This window comes from Lonchura striata, chromosome 4 (genome assembly GCF_050655825.1).
Source record: "Lonchura striata isolate lonStrDom1 chromosome 4, ASM5065582v1, whole genome shotgun sequence".
NCBI lineage: Eukaryota > Metazoa > Chordata > Aves > Passeriformes > Estrildidae > Lonchura > Lonchura striata.
The window spans coordinates 23,209,998-23,228,019 of record NC_140706.1 but is presented as its reverse complement, the minus strand read 5'-3'; the positions used below and the strand labels follow the sequence as shown (position 1 = coordinate 23,228,019).

At 41.3% G+C, this 18,022-nt stretch overlaps 1 protein-coding gene across 2 annotated transcripts; it reads right to left on the bottom strand.

The window, feature by feature from the left end:
• On the bottom strand, positions 1-16,270 carry RHOH (ras homolog family member H). Of its 2 annotated transcripts, XM_085577803.1 has the most exons (4): positions 16,131-16,270; positions 15,920-15,976; positions 14,780-14,884; positions 1-1,231 (listed from the first exon to the last, which is right to left on the bottom strand). In XM_085577803.1, the coding sequence occupies exon 4, from the start codon at positions 1,006-1,008 to the stop codon at positions 433-435; it is 576 nt and encodes a 191-aa protein (XP_085433929.1). In that variant the 5' UTR covers positions 1,009-1,231; positions 14,780-14,884; positions 15,920-15,976; positions 16,131-16,270; the 3' UTR covers positions 1-432. The 2 variants fall into 2 exon arrangements, with proteins under 2 accessions (XP_085433929.1, XP_077638937.1); XM_077782811.2 differs by lacking the exon at positions 16,131-16,270 and having other exon boundaries at positions 15,920-16,059.
• Between the last annotated feature and the right edge of the window lie 1,752 nt (positions 16,271-18,022).

Genomic DNA, 18,022 nt, shown 5'->3' with positions numbered 1-18,022 from the left:
TCAGGTTTTATATACTATATTCTTAAAAAAAAATCCACAAAGACAGAGGTGGGGGTTGATCCAGGCAGAATTTTGTCATTAAATAAATGCAGATGCAGACAAACCAACAACTGAGGAACACTGACAGAAACAAAACCAAAATCAATACTTCTGTTATCTGCAGATCTGCAGGCCAGGCCTGCTGTAGTTCAGGCTTGCAAAGTCCAAACACAGGCTTGTGAATAAGGGTATGCACCTTTCATTTTTCTAGATAGTGCCCATATTTTTTGGAGGTAAGAGGATCAGGTATAGAGCACACCTGTCTCACAAGAGGCACCTGCACTGTGGTCCTTCCAGGAGCCCTCCTTTGATTCACCTCCCATTCTCTCTGCTACAGCGTCTTTGTGAGAAAACAGAAAGAACAAATGTGAGCAAAACCACTGCTGACAGTCCTCAAAAGATCTTGCACTCATTAATGGAGAAGAGCTTCCGCCTGTTCTGCCTTTTGGCTTGATTGACCGCTGTCCGCACAGCATACTCAAACACCTGCTGCACGCCCCTGTTGCTGAGGGCGGAGCACTCCAAGTAGCCTTTGGCTCGCACGTCCTGGGCGAGCCGCTTCCCATCGAGAGGGCTGATGCAGGAGGAACTGTAGGGACCCATGTCACGCTGGTCAGTCTGAGTGGCCACCACCAAAACAGGGATGCGGGGCAAATGGCTGCGGATCTCGCTGATCCATTTGTTCCTCAGGTTCAGAAAGGAATTATGGTTTGCCACCGAATAGCACATTAATACCACATCTGCCTGTTGGTAGGAGAGGGGGCGAATGCTTTTAAAGGCATCACTGCCAGATGTGTCCCAAAGACCTAAGCTGATCTGTACGCCATCCATGAAGACATCCACTCCAGTATTTTCATATACAGTGGGTCTGTAGTCATCTGGAAAAGTCTCAGAGGTAAAACGTACCAAGAGAGATGTTTTCCCAACCGCAGAGTCTCCCACCAGAACACACTTGACTGAATCCAGCATTTTATTAATGTCCAAGGCCAAGATTCCAGTCTCTGTGCAGCAGGAGCAGGATGGAGAGATGCAGTGGTCTTAGAGGCCTTCTATATAACTTCCATTTAGTGAGAAACCATCTAAATCTCTTTACTTCTTATGACTTGATACCGCCACTTGAGACTAAAATTTCATTTTCTCCCACTCATATGACTCTGTCGGTTTTAAATCTTCAGTGAGTCAAATGACGTTTCTGGAAAGTAAAAATAAAATGTAACATTTATAACCCACAGAGAGCAAACCATTCCTCATCAACATGAAGATGCCTGGACACATTTTTGGACAGGCATGGCAAGTATCCCTTACTGAGGATGATGAACTTTTCCATTTCCTCCCAGCCAGTTGTGTGTGCAACAGCCATTTGCATAAATAACCTTCTTGTTGCTCCACGGGGGCTAACAGTCTTAGCACTATTATAATTTTCCACTGCCACAAGCTATTTTTTCCCCTCCAATTGTCTAGAGACTAATAAAATTAATTTAACTTTGGTATAACTGCTATTAGTATGCTGTGAGACATTCCCTGCCTCTGACTTTCACCAAGACTGGCAGAATACTGAATCCTTAAATGATCAGTTCACATTCCCTTGAAAATGTAGCCATGCTCTCTAGAGGTAGTCAGGAGAAAAAAGCTCTTTGCTAAGCAATTTAACTATTTACACAATCCTATAGGAAATAGTAACACAGAACCACTTGTGACAATGAGGAAGCAAAGACTTCAGAAGTGAATCTCTAGTCACATGAACCTAAACAATCTTAAAAGCAAAGAAAGATTCACAGAAAATCACAGGAAAAAAAAAAAAAAAAGAAAAACAAAAAAGAGGTTTGTTTTTTTTTCTTACAAATTGCTTTCAACAATCAAGAAGCATAAACCAAAGAAAGCCCTGCTACCGTGCTTGCCCCAGTCAAAATTTCATTTGAAGGAAATATAACTGTCCTGGCATTTACTCTTGTAAAACTGAACTAAGAGTACTCTTTAGAGTATGTAATTGCTTTTGAGCTCCTGCCAGCATTCAGTCAAATTTTTCTATTTTGAAAGCATTTGTTTCTTCCCCACTAACTGTGTGTAAGATTCACTGCTCACAAAGGGTGACACACAAGATGCTCCAAAAATCACTAACAGCAAAACTGAAGACGAATTAGTTCTGATGAACAAGAGTAATTAAAAAGTATCACTGCATAATTTTAAAATGCCATGTGTTTGTTACATAAATAATACATTTCTGTTTCCTTCATATATGTAGAGACACATCGCAGCTGAAGGCTATTTGCACAGAAATAAATGAGGGCCACAAAGGGCATATACTGTATTTTACTGTAACACTCTCCACTTTCAGTACCCTAACACACCACCTCCCTCCCCCTTTATTTCTAGTACACTCCCAGCTTTGGCTTACTCCACAAAGAGGGGAAAACAAAGGAAAAGTGCTAGATGAGCTTAGAGAGAACATTTCACAGGTACCGACAACTGCTATTGGCCCTGCTTTCGTTTTGTGTGAGGCCATGCCCTACCTCTCTTGCGCTGCTGGCACACCTGCATCCCTCCCCGCAGCTGCAGGCGGGCGCGTGGCCGGAGCGCGGTGCAGCGCGGCCGGAGCTCCCTGCAGCGCGGCCGGAGCTCGGTGCAGCGCGGCCGGAGCTCCCTGCAGCGCGGCCGGAGCTCGGTGCAGCGCGGCCGGAGCTCCCTGCAGCGCGGCCGGAGCTCGGTGCAGCGCGGCCGGAGCGCGGTGCAGCGCGGCCGGAGCCCGGTGCAGCGCGGCCGGAGCTCCCTGCAGCGCGGCCGGAGCTCCCTGCAGCGCGGCCGGAGCTCCCTGCAGCGCGGCCGGAGCGCGGTGCAGCGCGGCCGGAGCTCCCTGCAGCGCGGCCGGAGCCCGGTGCAGCGCGGCCGGAGCGCGGTGCAGCGCGGCCGGAGCTCCCTGCAGCGCGGCCGGAGCGCGGTGCAGCGCGGCCGGAGCTCCCTGCAGCGCGGCCGGAGCTCGGTGCAGCGCGGCCGGAGCGCGGTGCAGCGCGGCCGGAGCCCGGTGCAGCGCGGCCGGAGCTCCCTGCAGCGCGGCCGGAGCCCGGTGCAGCGCGGCCGGAGCTCCCTGCAGCGCGGCCGGAGCCCGGTGCAGCGCGGCCGGAGCTCGGTGCAGCGCGGCCGGAGCTCCCTGCAGCGCGGCCGGAGCGCGGTGCAGCGCGGCCGGAGCCCGGTGCAGCGCGGCCGGAGCCCGGTGCAGCGCGGCCGGAGCGCGGTGCAGCGCGGCCGGAGCTCCCTGCAGCGCGGCCGGAGCCCGGCGCAGCGCGGCCGGAGCTCGGCGCAGCGCGGCCGGAGCTCCCTGCAGCGCGGCCGGAGCTCCCTGCAGCGCGGCCGGAGCTCCCTGCAGCGCGGCCGGAGCTCCCTGCAGCTTGCCGGAGCGCGGTGCAGCGCGGCGGCGGCCCCGGGCCGGGGCTGGCCCCGGGCGCGCTCCGGTTACGGCACCGCGGCACTCATTGCAACAGACGGCGCTTCCCGGCCGCCAGACCGCGCTCGCTTCTAGGAAAGGGGATGGGGGCTGAGGCTGCTTCACGGCATTCCCGGCTGCCGGGAAACAGGCTGCTCTGTGAATTTTAAGTTTCACTGGCAGCAGAAGAAAATTTGCTTTTAAAGATTCATTAGGTCTAACTCCACTCTCTAGCCTTCTCTGTTCTCCAAACAAGCTCTCAAGGGAACTAAGCAAGACCTTTACAAAACACATCTATGAAAAATTCAAAAAGCATATGTGGGATAAACATTCGTTGCTTATATGAATAATAATCTCTCTTTCAGAGTATTCTATTTCAAAATTGGGTCAGCAATATAGTTTGAAAACACCTCAATTTTACCACAAGACAGTAGTGTTCTATTCAGACAAAGTTGCATATTCTCAGGAGAAAGGTTCCATGTACCAACTATCCTTTTCAGAACAAGTATTTCTTTGGTGCGAGTAGTCCTCAGTGCCTTCAGGTTCCTTATATTGTGCACACTGGAATGTGGGGAAAAATAAGGATGTCCATAGCATGACTTCTGCAATTTCATAAATGCCAAAACAGAGAAAGACAGATAAAAGGATTGTTCTGGCACTCAACTTGTTGATTACTTGTTATTATGCTGGTTATTTTGAAAGAAAATATAAAAATTATTAAAAACTGAAAGAGATACTAAGGACTAGTGAATATGCCTAGTTGACAGACAATAACAGAAGCTAAAATATCCCACTATGACAGTGCAGAATGTTTTTCAAAGCAAATATTGCTCTACATTCCACCAGTGAATAATAAAAAACCCTGGTATATAACAAGGTCCATATTGTGATCCTGTGGACAATTTGCCCTCAATGGCCCTGATCTTGAATTTGTTAACAACAATTCATTTGCCTCCACATATCATTGGGACTACATATGTGCATATTGAAGTATAATCTGTAATTAGGCACATATCTGGTCTTTGTTGCAGCCTCAGGGTAAGAGTAGCATTAGTGTATTAAAATAATTACACAAGTTTACCTCACTGGATGGAAAACATTTGATTAAGCATCAATAAAAAGCAGTCTCCTTTAAAGAACAGTACTTCAAAGTGTCCTTTAAAGACATTACTGGGTACTTCTGTGCCTCAGTATACAACCAATTCTATAAATATTTGCAAAAGTTTATGTTCCTTTCTATCATATTCTGTCTTGTTTTGACAGCACAGTGTGCTACAACCATTACAAGATTGCAGAAAATCTTATCACAAATCAGAGATGGAGTCTAAGCTGCTGAGGCTTTTTTATTTCCTCCAACAATTTGATTTTCAAAAATTTACTGACTTTATTAAAATCATTTTGAATATTGAATTCAATATATAACATTGTATCTTCTATGCTTTTTTTTTTGGTTTATGCTTTCATCACTTGTAACAATAGAAGATATTATTTTAATAGTAAGGTAAGAGCTTTTATAAAATCTCTAGCTATAAGAATGCATGTCTTGTATGAGTAGTGATCTTTAGTAAACTTCAGGGTTTGCTCCCTCTTTCTTTGGAATACAGGCACTAGTGTGTGGTTACAGAGATCTGGACTTCACTGATGATGTGAGCACAAGAAGCCCCACGACAATCGCTCTTTGGCAGTGTCTGACCTGCACCTCAGTAATCTCATGCAGGTAAAATGCCTCACACTTGATCATGGCTGAATACAATTCAGAGAAGGTGAGTGGGGCTGCCAACCTGCAATAGGATGGGATGAAAAGCAGAGAACAGCAGCACTGAGCTCTTTGCAGGTAGAGGATTCAATTGAATATACATCCCATGGAAAACAAATCTGGTATTTGTTGAGAGAGCTGTTCCAACAAAGGAAAGCAGGACTACTGTATCAAAAGGGGTAAGTTTGTCAGCTGAACCAAATGGGATTTTCATTTATGCCAAGAATATCTCTGGCATCTACTACAAGATCATTGTGAGAATGACTCGCTATCGCTAAACATCTCCAGGTGATGGACAGCATCTTATAGGGGAAAATAAAAACAGTCAGGAATATCCAATTTCAAAATTTATCTTAGATGCTGATAGTGCACACTGAAGGCTGGAATTTCAGTGGAATTAGCTCATACATAAACAAAACATGCAGGTAAACAACCAGCTTTTTAGATCAGTCACAAAATGCTTCAGAGAGTTAAAGCAGTTAACATGCTAACTATTGTTGCCATTATCTACTCCCTACCTCAATTATATCTCAGCAGAGTTCCTGTTTATGTCAGGATAACAGCAGATTCATTTTTCAGTTTGAGCACTGTGTATGCTAGTTCTTGAAGAGACTTGACATGGCAAGGAAATTTAAATATCTACACTAATAGAAGAGGTTGAAACCACAGGAGATACTTCCCCTAGCTGTGCAATGCTTGAATGTACACACTGTCTTTGCCTACCTACTCTACTCTTCTAAGTCCCACCTCACACAGAGGTGGGGTCTGTAAAACAGTGCCCACAGTTCTTCTCCAGTGTGCTGACTGTAACCACTGCTCCTTCCAATTGCACCACAGATAGGCAAGAACTCTCCTCACATCCCTTAGCTAAACACCCTCAAGGAGAGGAAGGAGGCACAAAGAGTACCCTCAGTGCCCAGAAGAGTGTGCAGCTTTGCACCTTCACCTCCTTGGGCACAGTGGGCACCGCAGGGCATGGACAAGGCCTGAGAACAACTCCTGCAAGCAGGAGAGGGAGGAGGAAGAAGGCTGGCAGGTATCAAGACAGGGCAGAGACACTGTTGCCTGGTTAGTGAAAGCACCCAGAAGATGCAGCCCCTGTGACACAAAAATTGTGGCTGTTGTGACTCCAGTTTGGACACTCTGCCAGGTCACCAGGTTGTCAAGGTCACAATACCTGGTTTTCAGCTCTGTGGATGGAGTGTACTTGCTCCGTTCAGATACAAACCTCCAGTCTGCTTCCACAGCACAGATCTCCTGAAAACTAATCCATCAGCTGCAGTCTGCCTGGAGACTGTAAGCAAATAGCTCCTTGCTGCACCTGTCATGCATTCACCCAGCTGATTCTCTGACACCTGCATTAGCTGCCTCTTGTTTTCTTAACTCCCTTCAAGACAATTTTGATCTATAGCCCTGTCTTGCCAATCAGTCTCCCTCCACCTCAGAGAGTGTCACTATTTCAGTCCATAGTGGCATTCAGTGGTGGCACCACTGATTCACAGCCTGTACCTTTGCAAGGTGCTGCATCTTTTCCCTAGAATACTCCACCAAAAAATCTCCACTGAACTCATTCACTTCCTAAGGTGGTTACCACAGGGGTCTTCACTATTCCTTGTCCCAAGAGCAAGATGGCAGTTTACTCTTGGCAGAGTAATTCAGCTGTCTGATATATTTGTAATACTGACAGATTAATAGCCAGATTATCTTTCAAGGTGCTTTTATATTTTAAAGAATTGAAAGGATGCTTAGAAGCTTGGATGAGAGCTTTTATACAGATATTTTACAATAGCTTCTTCAATGTCTTTCTAAAATTAAGAAAGCAAACAACATGCAATGACCCCATATTTTCAAAGCCAGGATGTCTTGTCATCGCAAAAACAATCTCCTTCCAGAATTAAAAAAAATTTGCAGACAGAAAAACTTGGAAATGTTTCTTTCGCTCCCTTGTTCGCAAAACTGAAATCCTGTTCCTGTTTTCAAATTTCAGTATTTTACTTTGAAAAAAAAAAAAAAAAACACCTAAATTTTGGGTTTACTTTCCAATTTATGAAATTTCAAGAAACCAGAGAACAAAGGCTTTTTTAGAAGCCTTTGTAAAAATCACTTCTAGATCAAGACAACACCTGAAAATACCTCTGTTTCTTTCTCTGTCAGTTTAACCATTGTAAATGATGAGAAAGATTTATGATCAAATATTCAGTAATCTTGTCAACTTTATTATTAGCAAGGGAACTCAAGTTATTAGATTTAAAGCAAATTCCCTCACATTGAGAATGTGAAATCTTGATATAAAACAACAACGAACACAGACTGCTTTATTTACAAGACTAAATGAGATGTGAAGTCCTAGTAAAGGAATGAAAGCTTTTTGTGTAACAAAATATATGTATTGATACACATGCTTACACATTGCACATACATATAAAACTGCTTAATGAGCTATCTTATATTTTTAAAAATTCAATTTAATTTCTTTAGTAATAGTACCTATAATAATATATAAGCAATGAATAACAATGCATCTGAAGTTCTATTCAATTCACTATAGTTGCTGAGAACAGCATTTTAATTCTCATTCTAATTATAGAATTAGACAAAAGAAATACTTATTTTATCTTCAAGAACCCTCTTTCTGTGGCTAATCACACCTTGACTCAGCAATTTACAAATTACACAGGGAACAAAGACTGTTAGAACTACTCAAAAATTAACAAAAATCCTGTAAGACTCATGTACTGATCAGAGATCCTAAGTCTCTAAATAGAACTCATTGAGATCTGACAATGTTAAGTACCCATTTAAAGATTCAAGCCATTAGTCTGAAGTAATTTTTCTCCATGTTTATGGCGTGACATGGTAAATGACAAACTATGTGGCAGTCATGGTATTATGGATAATTTTCAAAAGGGATCCATTTTCAGTATAGATGTTCTCTACAAATTAAAATTGGGGTCAATCAAGTGTAGGAAAGTAAACCCTTCAGAGAGGACCAGCTCATAAACCATTCTCAGTCTGATCCAATACCCTCAAAGTCACCAGAAATGGAGCAGCATGTCATGCCTGAAGTTAGGTAAGCCTAGCATTCTCCTTCTTCAGGATACTGCATATGTCACCTCTCTTTCCCACCCTTCTCTGTGCTGATTTTTCTCCTCTGTGCTTAAACAGAGAAGAAATTTTTGACTTTCACTACAGATGCAGCTGTACGTGGAGCAGCTGGTGTGCAAATGTCACACACGCGTACGTTCGAGCACAGTTCATCAACCATCTGTCTGTCTGCTGTCCCTCACAGTCACTGCTTCTGTACACACACACATACATACATATATATACACACATATATATTCACACTGACACAGAGCTGCTTCTGTATCATGATGGGGATACAGACACACTTGCAGATGAACATGGATAAAGTGCTGCGTGCTGACTCCAGCGCTATCACACAAACCTATGAATAGTTTTTCTACCTGAATGACTTACAGGTCAAAAGCAAATTTTCAGCAACTCTAACTGCATTGTAGCCAAACTGAAGCCTTGATAATATAAAACGCATTATATTTAAGTAATTGACCTTAAATAGACTACTGTGTGTGTAGAATTACTGACATATGGAAATGTTTGCAACTTTGGGTCTCCAATTTTTCATGCCATAATCTCTTTTAACACAGTTCAATTTCTTGAAGTTTGAGACAAATCAAAAAGGCATATTTTTGATTTGTCAATATATGTTGATAACATGGTTTTGTAGAATTTTTTTTACAGATTTAACTCTTCAAAATCTCCCCAAATTTTTATGTAGTATTCTTTGGCTGTTGAAGTACTCTTTTATTTACAACCTTCAACAATTATTGTGTTTTCTTTCCAGTGAGCTTATCCCTACCCCTATTTCTGCTTGTTCTTTTTTTTTTTTTTAACCATCTGGAGACACAGGTATCCATTTCTCTTTCATACACAACTTGCATTTCTTACTTCTAAATAATAATTTATAATTTCTCTGGAGAATGATGCATTATTTGCTAGACTGGATGCATAGAAGTATATATGCACATATATAGATACACAAAAATATTGAAAATAAATTTGTGCATATTTAAAATCTATTTCAGTGATGGATCAATACATTTGTGTACAAAAAAATCACGTCCATATGTATATGCATATGTGTATGTCCATATACATATATATATATATGGACACATAGATATTCATTAATTGCAAAAGACAATACAGATACAGATACAGATTGCTGTAGGAAACAATGTATTGTGGGCAAGATATCTTACCATCGTTTGAAAAGCTACATACATATTTTGCATCAAATGGATGCATTATTGAAATGACCATGGTCTACATACAGATACATATGTATTTGTATGCACATGAGTAGAGATTACTGCTGTTATAAATGGGGATTTGCAATAACCTCGGTACCTAATTGATAGAGTTTTACATATAAAATTACATAGTCACCCATTGTAAACTGTTATACTTCTGCTGTGTATGCAGCCATTACATTTATTAGACATATCTTTACAACATGTTACAATGACTTGTTGTTAAGGAGATGCATGGATTTATATTAAATACCACTGATGTGTGTCATGATAAATTGATAAAACAAGCTGACATCTCCATATACATGCTTGCATTTGCAGGCAAAAGAGCTTTCCCTCTTTCAGAGGCTGTGCCAAGCCCACTGCAGAGGAGAAGGCTGACTTCTGTGTGTTTTGGCTCTAACCTGAGGTAGGACCACACTCCTCTCCCTTGTTTGCACACTGCTTGATGTTGACTGGCTCCCTTAAATGCTACGAAGTAATCAACAGTAACAGTATAGCTAAAAGCTAATACATGAATGCTACAGGTGATATAACATGCTCCTCAATGTTAAAAGATCTTTAAAAATTGACCTACCTTATCTCCATTTTCCTCAATGGATCCTTTGAAAGATCTCCAACTTTACTTTCAGAAGTCTCTTAAGGTTTAACTTTGCTCTGATTTTATAAAATGCCTACCACAAAATAAGGAGATTCTCAAGCCTAGATCTTCTCCCCCTAATATCAGAGGGAGAAGAAGGATGTTCTCCATGTTCATTAAATTATGTATTTGCACAGGTTTGATTTCAGTGGGAGGTAAAGGCGGAGGAGGAAAATGTTAGTTAGAACAAAATTAGCCAGTTTTCCATGGAAGATTATTTTTGTATATTTTGTGAGAAGAATAAAATGTTGGATGTACAGGTATTTTGAGGAGTAATAATGATATTGTAGTCGATTAAACAATACACAATAATGATCTCTTGCTAAAAAATGATGATTTGGTTTTCATTTAGGAAGAAATCATATTTACGGCATGTCATCATTTGTTTTGCTGTGATGAATATCAAAATTCGGACATTCATGAGCAAAGCTAGCAAAGGAAGCAACAATAATTTCATTGGGTATTTATTTTATAAAACAGAAACCCCCTGGTAATTTTAGCTTTTTCCCCCTTAGGATTGCCCACAACAAAAACCTTTTTCTTGTCTGTGTATGTATCAGAGCATTTAAAATCATAGTCTAGATTTCACATAGCGGGAAACTGCCATCTTTAATATCATTCTTCAATTTTGTGTGCACACATGTACATAAAAAGGTTAAAACTTTGAAGAGCTTGCTTTGAAATAATTTCAATTACTTTTCAACTAGCAGATGTGATATAAAACATACAGTTATCATAACTTGTCCTGCATTTGTTGAGTTACAATTTTTATCTTTTTGATTTTTCAATAAATTTTTAAAAGGAGTTGTCTTCCACAATCTATGCTAGTACTTAGCATTCATGCACTATATCAAGCACACAGACAAAGTAAGAGATAATACATATCCTATATACAAGCAGGAATTTTTTTTCTTACCATGCAGCCTCTCTAGAATGCCTTAATTCAAGCCGATAAAATTAGATAAAATAAATGGGCATGCATACTTGCCTTCATCAAACTGCCTACGTTCCATGAATAGTTATGATTACAGCCCAATTTCAAAGGAACATGCTTTCTTTTCTTTGCTTTTCTTTTTTTTTTTTTTAATTTTTTCTGGAATTAGCACAAATTAATACCTGGTGGCTCAGATTTTATATTGATTTAGGTCTTGCACCGACCATATGCCAGAGCAGAATATATATTTTAGTGCCTGTTTTCTTTTATTTTCCTCTGATTCCATTACAACCTTGATCTCTTGCCACCTTTATATAAAACATGTGATACTATAGACAGCAGCAGGTCATATGGAATAGGTTAAGAGGAGAAAAGACTCTACAACCAAATGTAATACATAAATCCTTCTCACTCATTCTTCAGCTGAGTATTTTGAGAAGCCATTTCATATATTTAGAGCTGACATCTACTTGGCTTTCAGTTAGTTTAAAGATCATGCGAATCTCCATACTACAGTAAATCTTAATGCAGAGTTCTTCAGAGAGAACCACAGAAAGCTTTTCTTGATTTTTACATACTCTGAATGAAAATGATCACACATATGAAAAGAGAGATATTTTAGGAGAAAGATGTTTTAACATTATGAGAACATTTCCCATGCTTTATTTTTGAATCCTGATGGACTTGATTCAAACTCAGAGATACTTTACCCCACAGCTTTTCATCCAGAATTAAAACTACACTGAAAGAGATGGGAATTTAAAAACTCACATTTAAATTGATGGAAAATAAAGAAATTACATTAAGGGGTTTTATGACAGCTGTTTCATAATATATTTTTATAGTGAGAAAAACAAAAGCTCACAGGTAACTAGGTAGATAATTAATAGACAGGTTAATTAATAGATATTTGAGTATATCAGTAGCTCAGTAACTTCAAACTCCAAAGTCTTTACCGGTTTTTAAGCACAGTCATTTGATGGAAAAAAAAGAGGCAAGCTGAAGACTGTGTCCATGGGCATGCCTATCAATGAAAGAACAGTTTTCTTGCAAGTTTGCGTGGTTTCATATTTTTCAATGACCATGGCACAGGAAATAACCAAAAGAGACCCCTAGCTACATAGGGGTCTTGGTCTCACGCTTTTATATTAGGAGAGCCAGTTTTATCTATGTTTTGACATAAATCAGTCTAACCTTCAAAAGCAACACACTGTCACTCGTGAGGAGAAGTGGTATCACCAGATGGTACAACAACCTCAAGCTGGCAAGTGTCAGTTACTGGTACTCACGCTTGTGTGTGAGAAGCGGCATCACGCACAGTATGTAACCACAGCCCTCTGTGCCAGCTTCTGCAAGGAGAGGTGTTTGCTCCTTTTCCAGCACATGCTGGGTCTTTCCTACATGACAGGTCACCATGGCTCCCCATAGAGAAATCCCCAAACCATAGGAGAATCCTTGTGTGGTTTCTAGTAGGTTCATATGTTTTATCAGGTAAAGAGAAGCATACCAAGTTCAGCCCCACCCTCATCCCTTAGCAATTTACACTTCTACTTGGCTTCTGTAACCAAAGACCAAATGCAATTGATCGTGCAAAAGCAACACAGTGCAGATGCAGCGGCAGGCAACTGTGCAGGGGGAGCGATAAAGGGTCTGGGATAAACACAGGGCACGGCCACAAGCCAGGCTGGGCACAAATCACTCCTGTACTCGCTCTGCAGGAAATGCATGCACACACCAAGTGCTCAGACCATGCTCCCCCCCATCCTCCAGCCACCCTGTCTGCAGTGACAGACTGGGACTGCTGGGACTATTGCTCTGTGCCACTTTGCCAGCTGCTCATATTAGACCTGATACAGCAAGGTTTGTAGCCATGACTCACAGTACTGACACTCTGCATTGCAGAGGTTTTGCAGGCTCCAAAGGTCTCCCTTTCCACTGTATACTCATCTTTCTGGTGGACTGGAAATATTTTCCAGTTTTTCACTGACACTAAAATTAAAGGACAACTAACTCCTGCTAAGCCAATATGAAACTCTACTTGGTTTTGTGGCGATAAGGTAATGGTAGGCTACAGCCCACAAATTTTGTTGTGATAATGCTTTGTTGCATTTGTGTGATCCTGCCCAGCATCTTAAGGCCATAAATGCTTTAATAGTGGGCTTGAGACAGCTGCAGCCAACTTCCTTTCTTAATTGCTATGTTGCGGTTATCTCAAAATATTCTTCAGCTGTAAGTTGTGTCATAGCATGGAAACATTTGAAAACTGCAGATTTAATAAACCACACAGCACTAGCCAAAAACACAAGAACCTAATTTGGGAATGATGTTAAGCTGTGTGGTGTGATGTCTAAAATGTTACATCAAGACTTTGAAAAAGGCAAGTTTTACATTTACTTATTTTGTCTCTTTTCAAACAATCTCCAATCTTACAAAAAAATCTCAAATTTTTCATTTTATGATCGATGTCAATCAAACTAATCACTTGAATTGTGCATCCAGCAACATTCTACTGTTTCTTAGGGAAAACTGTAGAATCCCAGCACAAAAATTCCACAAAGAAAATGGGGGGTTAAGAGTTAATTTTCACAGAAAATCTTTTACATTAAAGTGCCTAACCCACCTGCCGCTATAGATCTAGAACTGCACAGCAAAAACAAGAGGAGGATCAGCAGAGTTTCATCTCCCTGCCTGGGTGCCCTCCTGGCTGGTTATCAGAAAGCAGCACTGAGAAAAGTTCCTCGGGAGCTTCCGTGGGTACAGACCCACTGCTCTACAAAATAGGCCAGCCTGTGAGACCGCCACCACGCCGGCTGCTTATTTCCTGTGTGCTCTGGGTGTGCTGCACATCACCCACCTACATCTTGGAGGATTTATATGGCTTTCTCCTCACTGTACAAGAGATTACTTCCCTAACATCACTGGCACTAGCAGTTGTTACCAGCAATGTGACTTTAGCATCAGTTTCTTCATTTTGAGGCCTGATGCTCTTCTGCTATGAGAAGATTTCACACTGCTTTGGCACAATAAAATTACCTTAAAATGGGATTAAATTACAGTAATTTACAGCCATGTTATCCTGCTGATGGCCTATGAATCTCGCTATACATGAAAATCAAACACATTTTTAAATTTAAATATTTGCTCTCGAACTTAGTAAGTACAAATTACTTATAAAAACACTGATTCTCTATAACTACAAACCTACAGAATTTTCTGGCTTGTAGCACCTAATCTGGGGAATGTAAAACTTGGTATTATGCCTCACTAAGACCTACTCCCTAAATTTAGCAGGAAGCAAGTGCACATGTGGCTTTTCGACCCTGCAGTTACTGCCCAAATCTCAAACATGGTATTCACATCAAGTCTGTACCCACTTTCTCTGGTAGATTTGACTCCATTTGTATTATAGATTTTCAGACTGGTCTCAGAAAAACTACATCAAACCCCATTTTAAAGTCAAGTAAGTATACACATATGGTCCTTCCTACTGGAAAACCATGAACACACCACAAACTGACATAAATGGAGGGGGGTTGAAAATGTGGAATATGAAGCAGCACAATATAAAGCACAATCCCACCTTATTCCAACAGCAACAGACACCAAATTATGCTGACAGATATGCCTGTTAACAACTAAGTTATCGCATTTACTGTACCTTTTTCTTCTCCAAGTATTTTATTCAGGATAAACCCCACGTTAAAGCTGGCTTCTGCCAGATGCCACAGTTCAACTCCTTCCCCATCCAAAGGTGGAAACACAGCTGAAAGGAGAAGTTAGAAAATCTTAAATCCACGTTCAGATTTTTTGAGGGGATTTTTGTCAGAGAGATGGTTCCAGCCCCAGTGTGCTTTATCCTCATTCACCTTTCAGATTAACTGCATCTCATTGGCAATGTGACAAGACCATTCCATCACACTGGATAATCACAAGTGTGAGGAGAATCTGGAAATGGGTGTGCACAGATGTGCACACATGCACATACACACATACTACTCTGTAAGGGGACTCCACACCCTAAGCATGCCCCAGTCGGATCAGAAAGCAGAGAAGAAGCCATGGGAGTGACCTGAACACAGAGTTACAGATGTGGCCATTTAGATGGAAATATTCCATCTCAGAAGGTGTCACAGGCATTTGTTAGACCCAGCAGGGCCAGGCAGCTGCTGGAGCCAGAGCCAGCCACAAATATGCTGTCAAATTAAAAATACTTTGACTCTCGTTCCAGTTCTGAGAATGTGTTTCTCAAATTCTCACAAGAAAATCTTCACCTAAATTTGTTTGGGAATATTTAAGATGAAGAAGAACAGTTTCCTCACAAACAGGGAAAAAGAGGATCATTTGAAATGTTGTATATTTATACATGTCTATCACTCCTGCGTTCATAGTTCATGCAACAGAAAAGGGCGTCAGAATCAGATCCACCATCTTGAGAGTAACTCACATTTTTTCTTTTTCTTTTTTCTTATATCAGTTAACATGGAAGAAACTGGCATTGTACAGCCCATCACACCCTTTTTTCTACTTTATATAAGGCCTTTTTACTCTGAGGTGGAAAAAAACTCTGGAACAAATGAAAATGCAGAAAATGCAAGTCTAGGCCAGTGTGTAATTGTATATCTCAACACCAAGCATTTAACAGATGGTATTTAGCAGAAAAGTAACAATGACTATGTGAACCAATTTCACAAACTTATTAATAAAAGTAATTAACAAAAGTAAACGTAAATATATTGAATTTTATCCAGAATATCAATTCATATTAAGATTCCTAGGAAAAAAAATGCAATGAACTCACCAGAGGCAGGAATCTGAAAGAGGCTGTTGAAAGTAGACGTTAAAGAAGTCAACTATCCTAGATGAGACAAGGGAAGAAAAAAAGAAGAGTGGTGTTCTGTGCTCCTGGCTTTTTCAGATAGACTTCTTTCTTAGCAGATTAGAGCAATTATATAATTGAGAAGACAAAAGATCCAAGAGCTCTAAAGGTAACCAAAGACACCTGCACGTACAGGCCAAAGTAGTCCTGGCAACAGGGTTCTAGTTCATCTGGAGGCAGCAGTCACAGCAGACCCAGATGCAGCGTGGCGAGAAAGAGTGGAGAGGTTTAGCGTAAGTCAGCGTTCTGGGAGAGTCTCACTGCTCTGCCGCTGCGGGTGTGTTGTGGGTTGGTATATCTTTCTCTCTTTGGTGACTATGGGAGCAGATGTAAAAACCTTGAAGATGGGGGAGGGAGGCAAACCTGCAGGCTGCAGAAAGCTTTCTCTTTGTACTCTGCTGCTCCTACAGCTGCCTCCTCCCTGTACAGGCGCTAATGTCACAGCACAGCCCAGCAGCTCAGTACGTGCAAGGAGAAAAGGAGCAGCAGATCAGCAACTGCCCAGCATGGCAATTCATGCTCCAGTAGCAGAACAATATTTGGGATTTTTCTTCAACCTGGAATATTGCTCTGCCTGGAATATGACCCTGCCTTTATAGAGGAGAGTGTGCATGTTTAACTGACTTTGTGCAAAAACCCAAGGCAGGCACTTTGGGCTGATTCAACATTGCTGAACATGGTTTTGTTGTAATTCAGTGAGGATCCCTCTGAGGTTCTGGTCAGGATTGATTAGTAGTATCATTTTATCAGCATGCATCTCCTCTCTTCTACCAGGAAAAGGAGGCTGAGCAGGTGGAGGCACCACAGACATTGAAACTCCCACCTTTCCCTTTTCATAGACAAATTGAGCTGGCCAGATCTGCATCGTTTCCAGCTACCACAACAGCTACCACAACACTGAAAGCAAAGTTGTAATGGTAGCCTCAGGATTTCAAGTGTTATTTATGGTCAATACTTCAGGAGCCATCAGCACAAGAGGTTGTCCACTTTGTATGATCAGGCAATCAGACTGCAGGGAGGGCATTCCTGTCCCATTCTCCTGAAGAAACCCGAGTGCACTGGCACAGCAGGAGAGCTGCCCCTGAGCTGAAGGTGAAGGGCCTGGATGACCAGTGCAGTGGAATTCTGGTCCTCAGGCAGAGGCACGAGCACTGGCTTCCCAAGCAGCCTGGAAACCCAGAGGCACAGAAGTGGAAAGTAAGTCCTTTTCAGCAAGTATTTTGGGCTCATGAAATGATCTCTGACCATCTCTAGTTATGACACAGCAGAAACAGACTGCCTGATCCAGATCTAATGCCATGCATTTTATGTTCATTGCAGGATGGAAACTTTCTGAAGACATCTAATTAATTGGTCCACATTAATATTATGACAGTACAATGCATTCAAACATAAAGTCATACTGCTTCCAACAAAGATTAAATACCAACAGAATAATTTACAAGATAAAGCAAAAAGGAAGCAAAAAGACAATTTATGTGTAGATGAAAGGCAGTTTGTGCCAAAAATATAAAAACAATATAGCCTATATAAACATGCTGTAAACCTGCTAATGCAAAGCTTGCAGAGCAGTGATGGTGAATTAATTTGTTTCTTTTCCCTACAAAAAGAAATTAATTTAGTTGATTATCAACAGTGATGAAGGAAGGTTCTCAGAAGGCATTTTGGAAATCCTATCTTCTTAAAATCTTCAATCTTCCTTTTAGTTTGAGATAAGATTTTGAATAAGGGTCTTCAGCACTTCAATAGTTTATGTGAGAACTTGTGTTTCCTCATTTTCACATTAAACATCTATTCATCTGTTTTTAACTGGGTTTGGACTTCCCAATACCAGCCTAAGCAATCAGGCAGTAAGTTTCCATTTGAATTGTGATAAAGCAAATCAGACACCCAAACATTTTTAAATGTTTCCATCTGAAATGTTCAGAACTGTCAGAATTAGAGAAATAAATACTATTTGCAAATTACAGTGATATAAATGTCTTTGGTGATCATGACTAATTTTTGGTCTGCTACAGAGAGCAG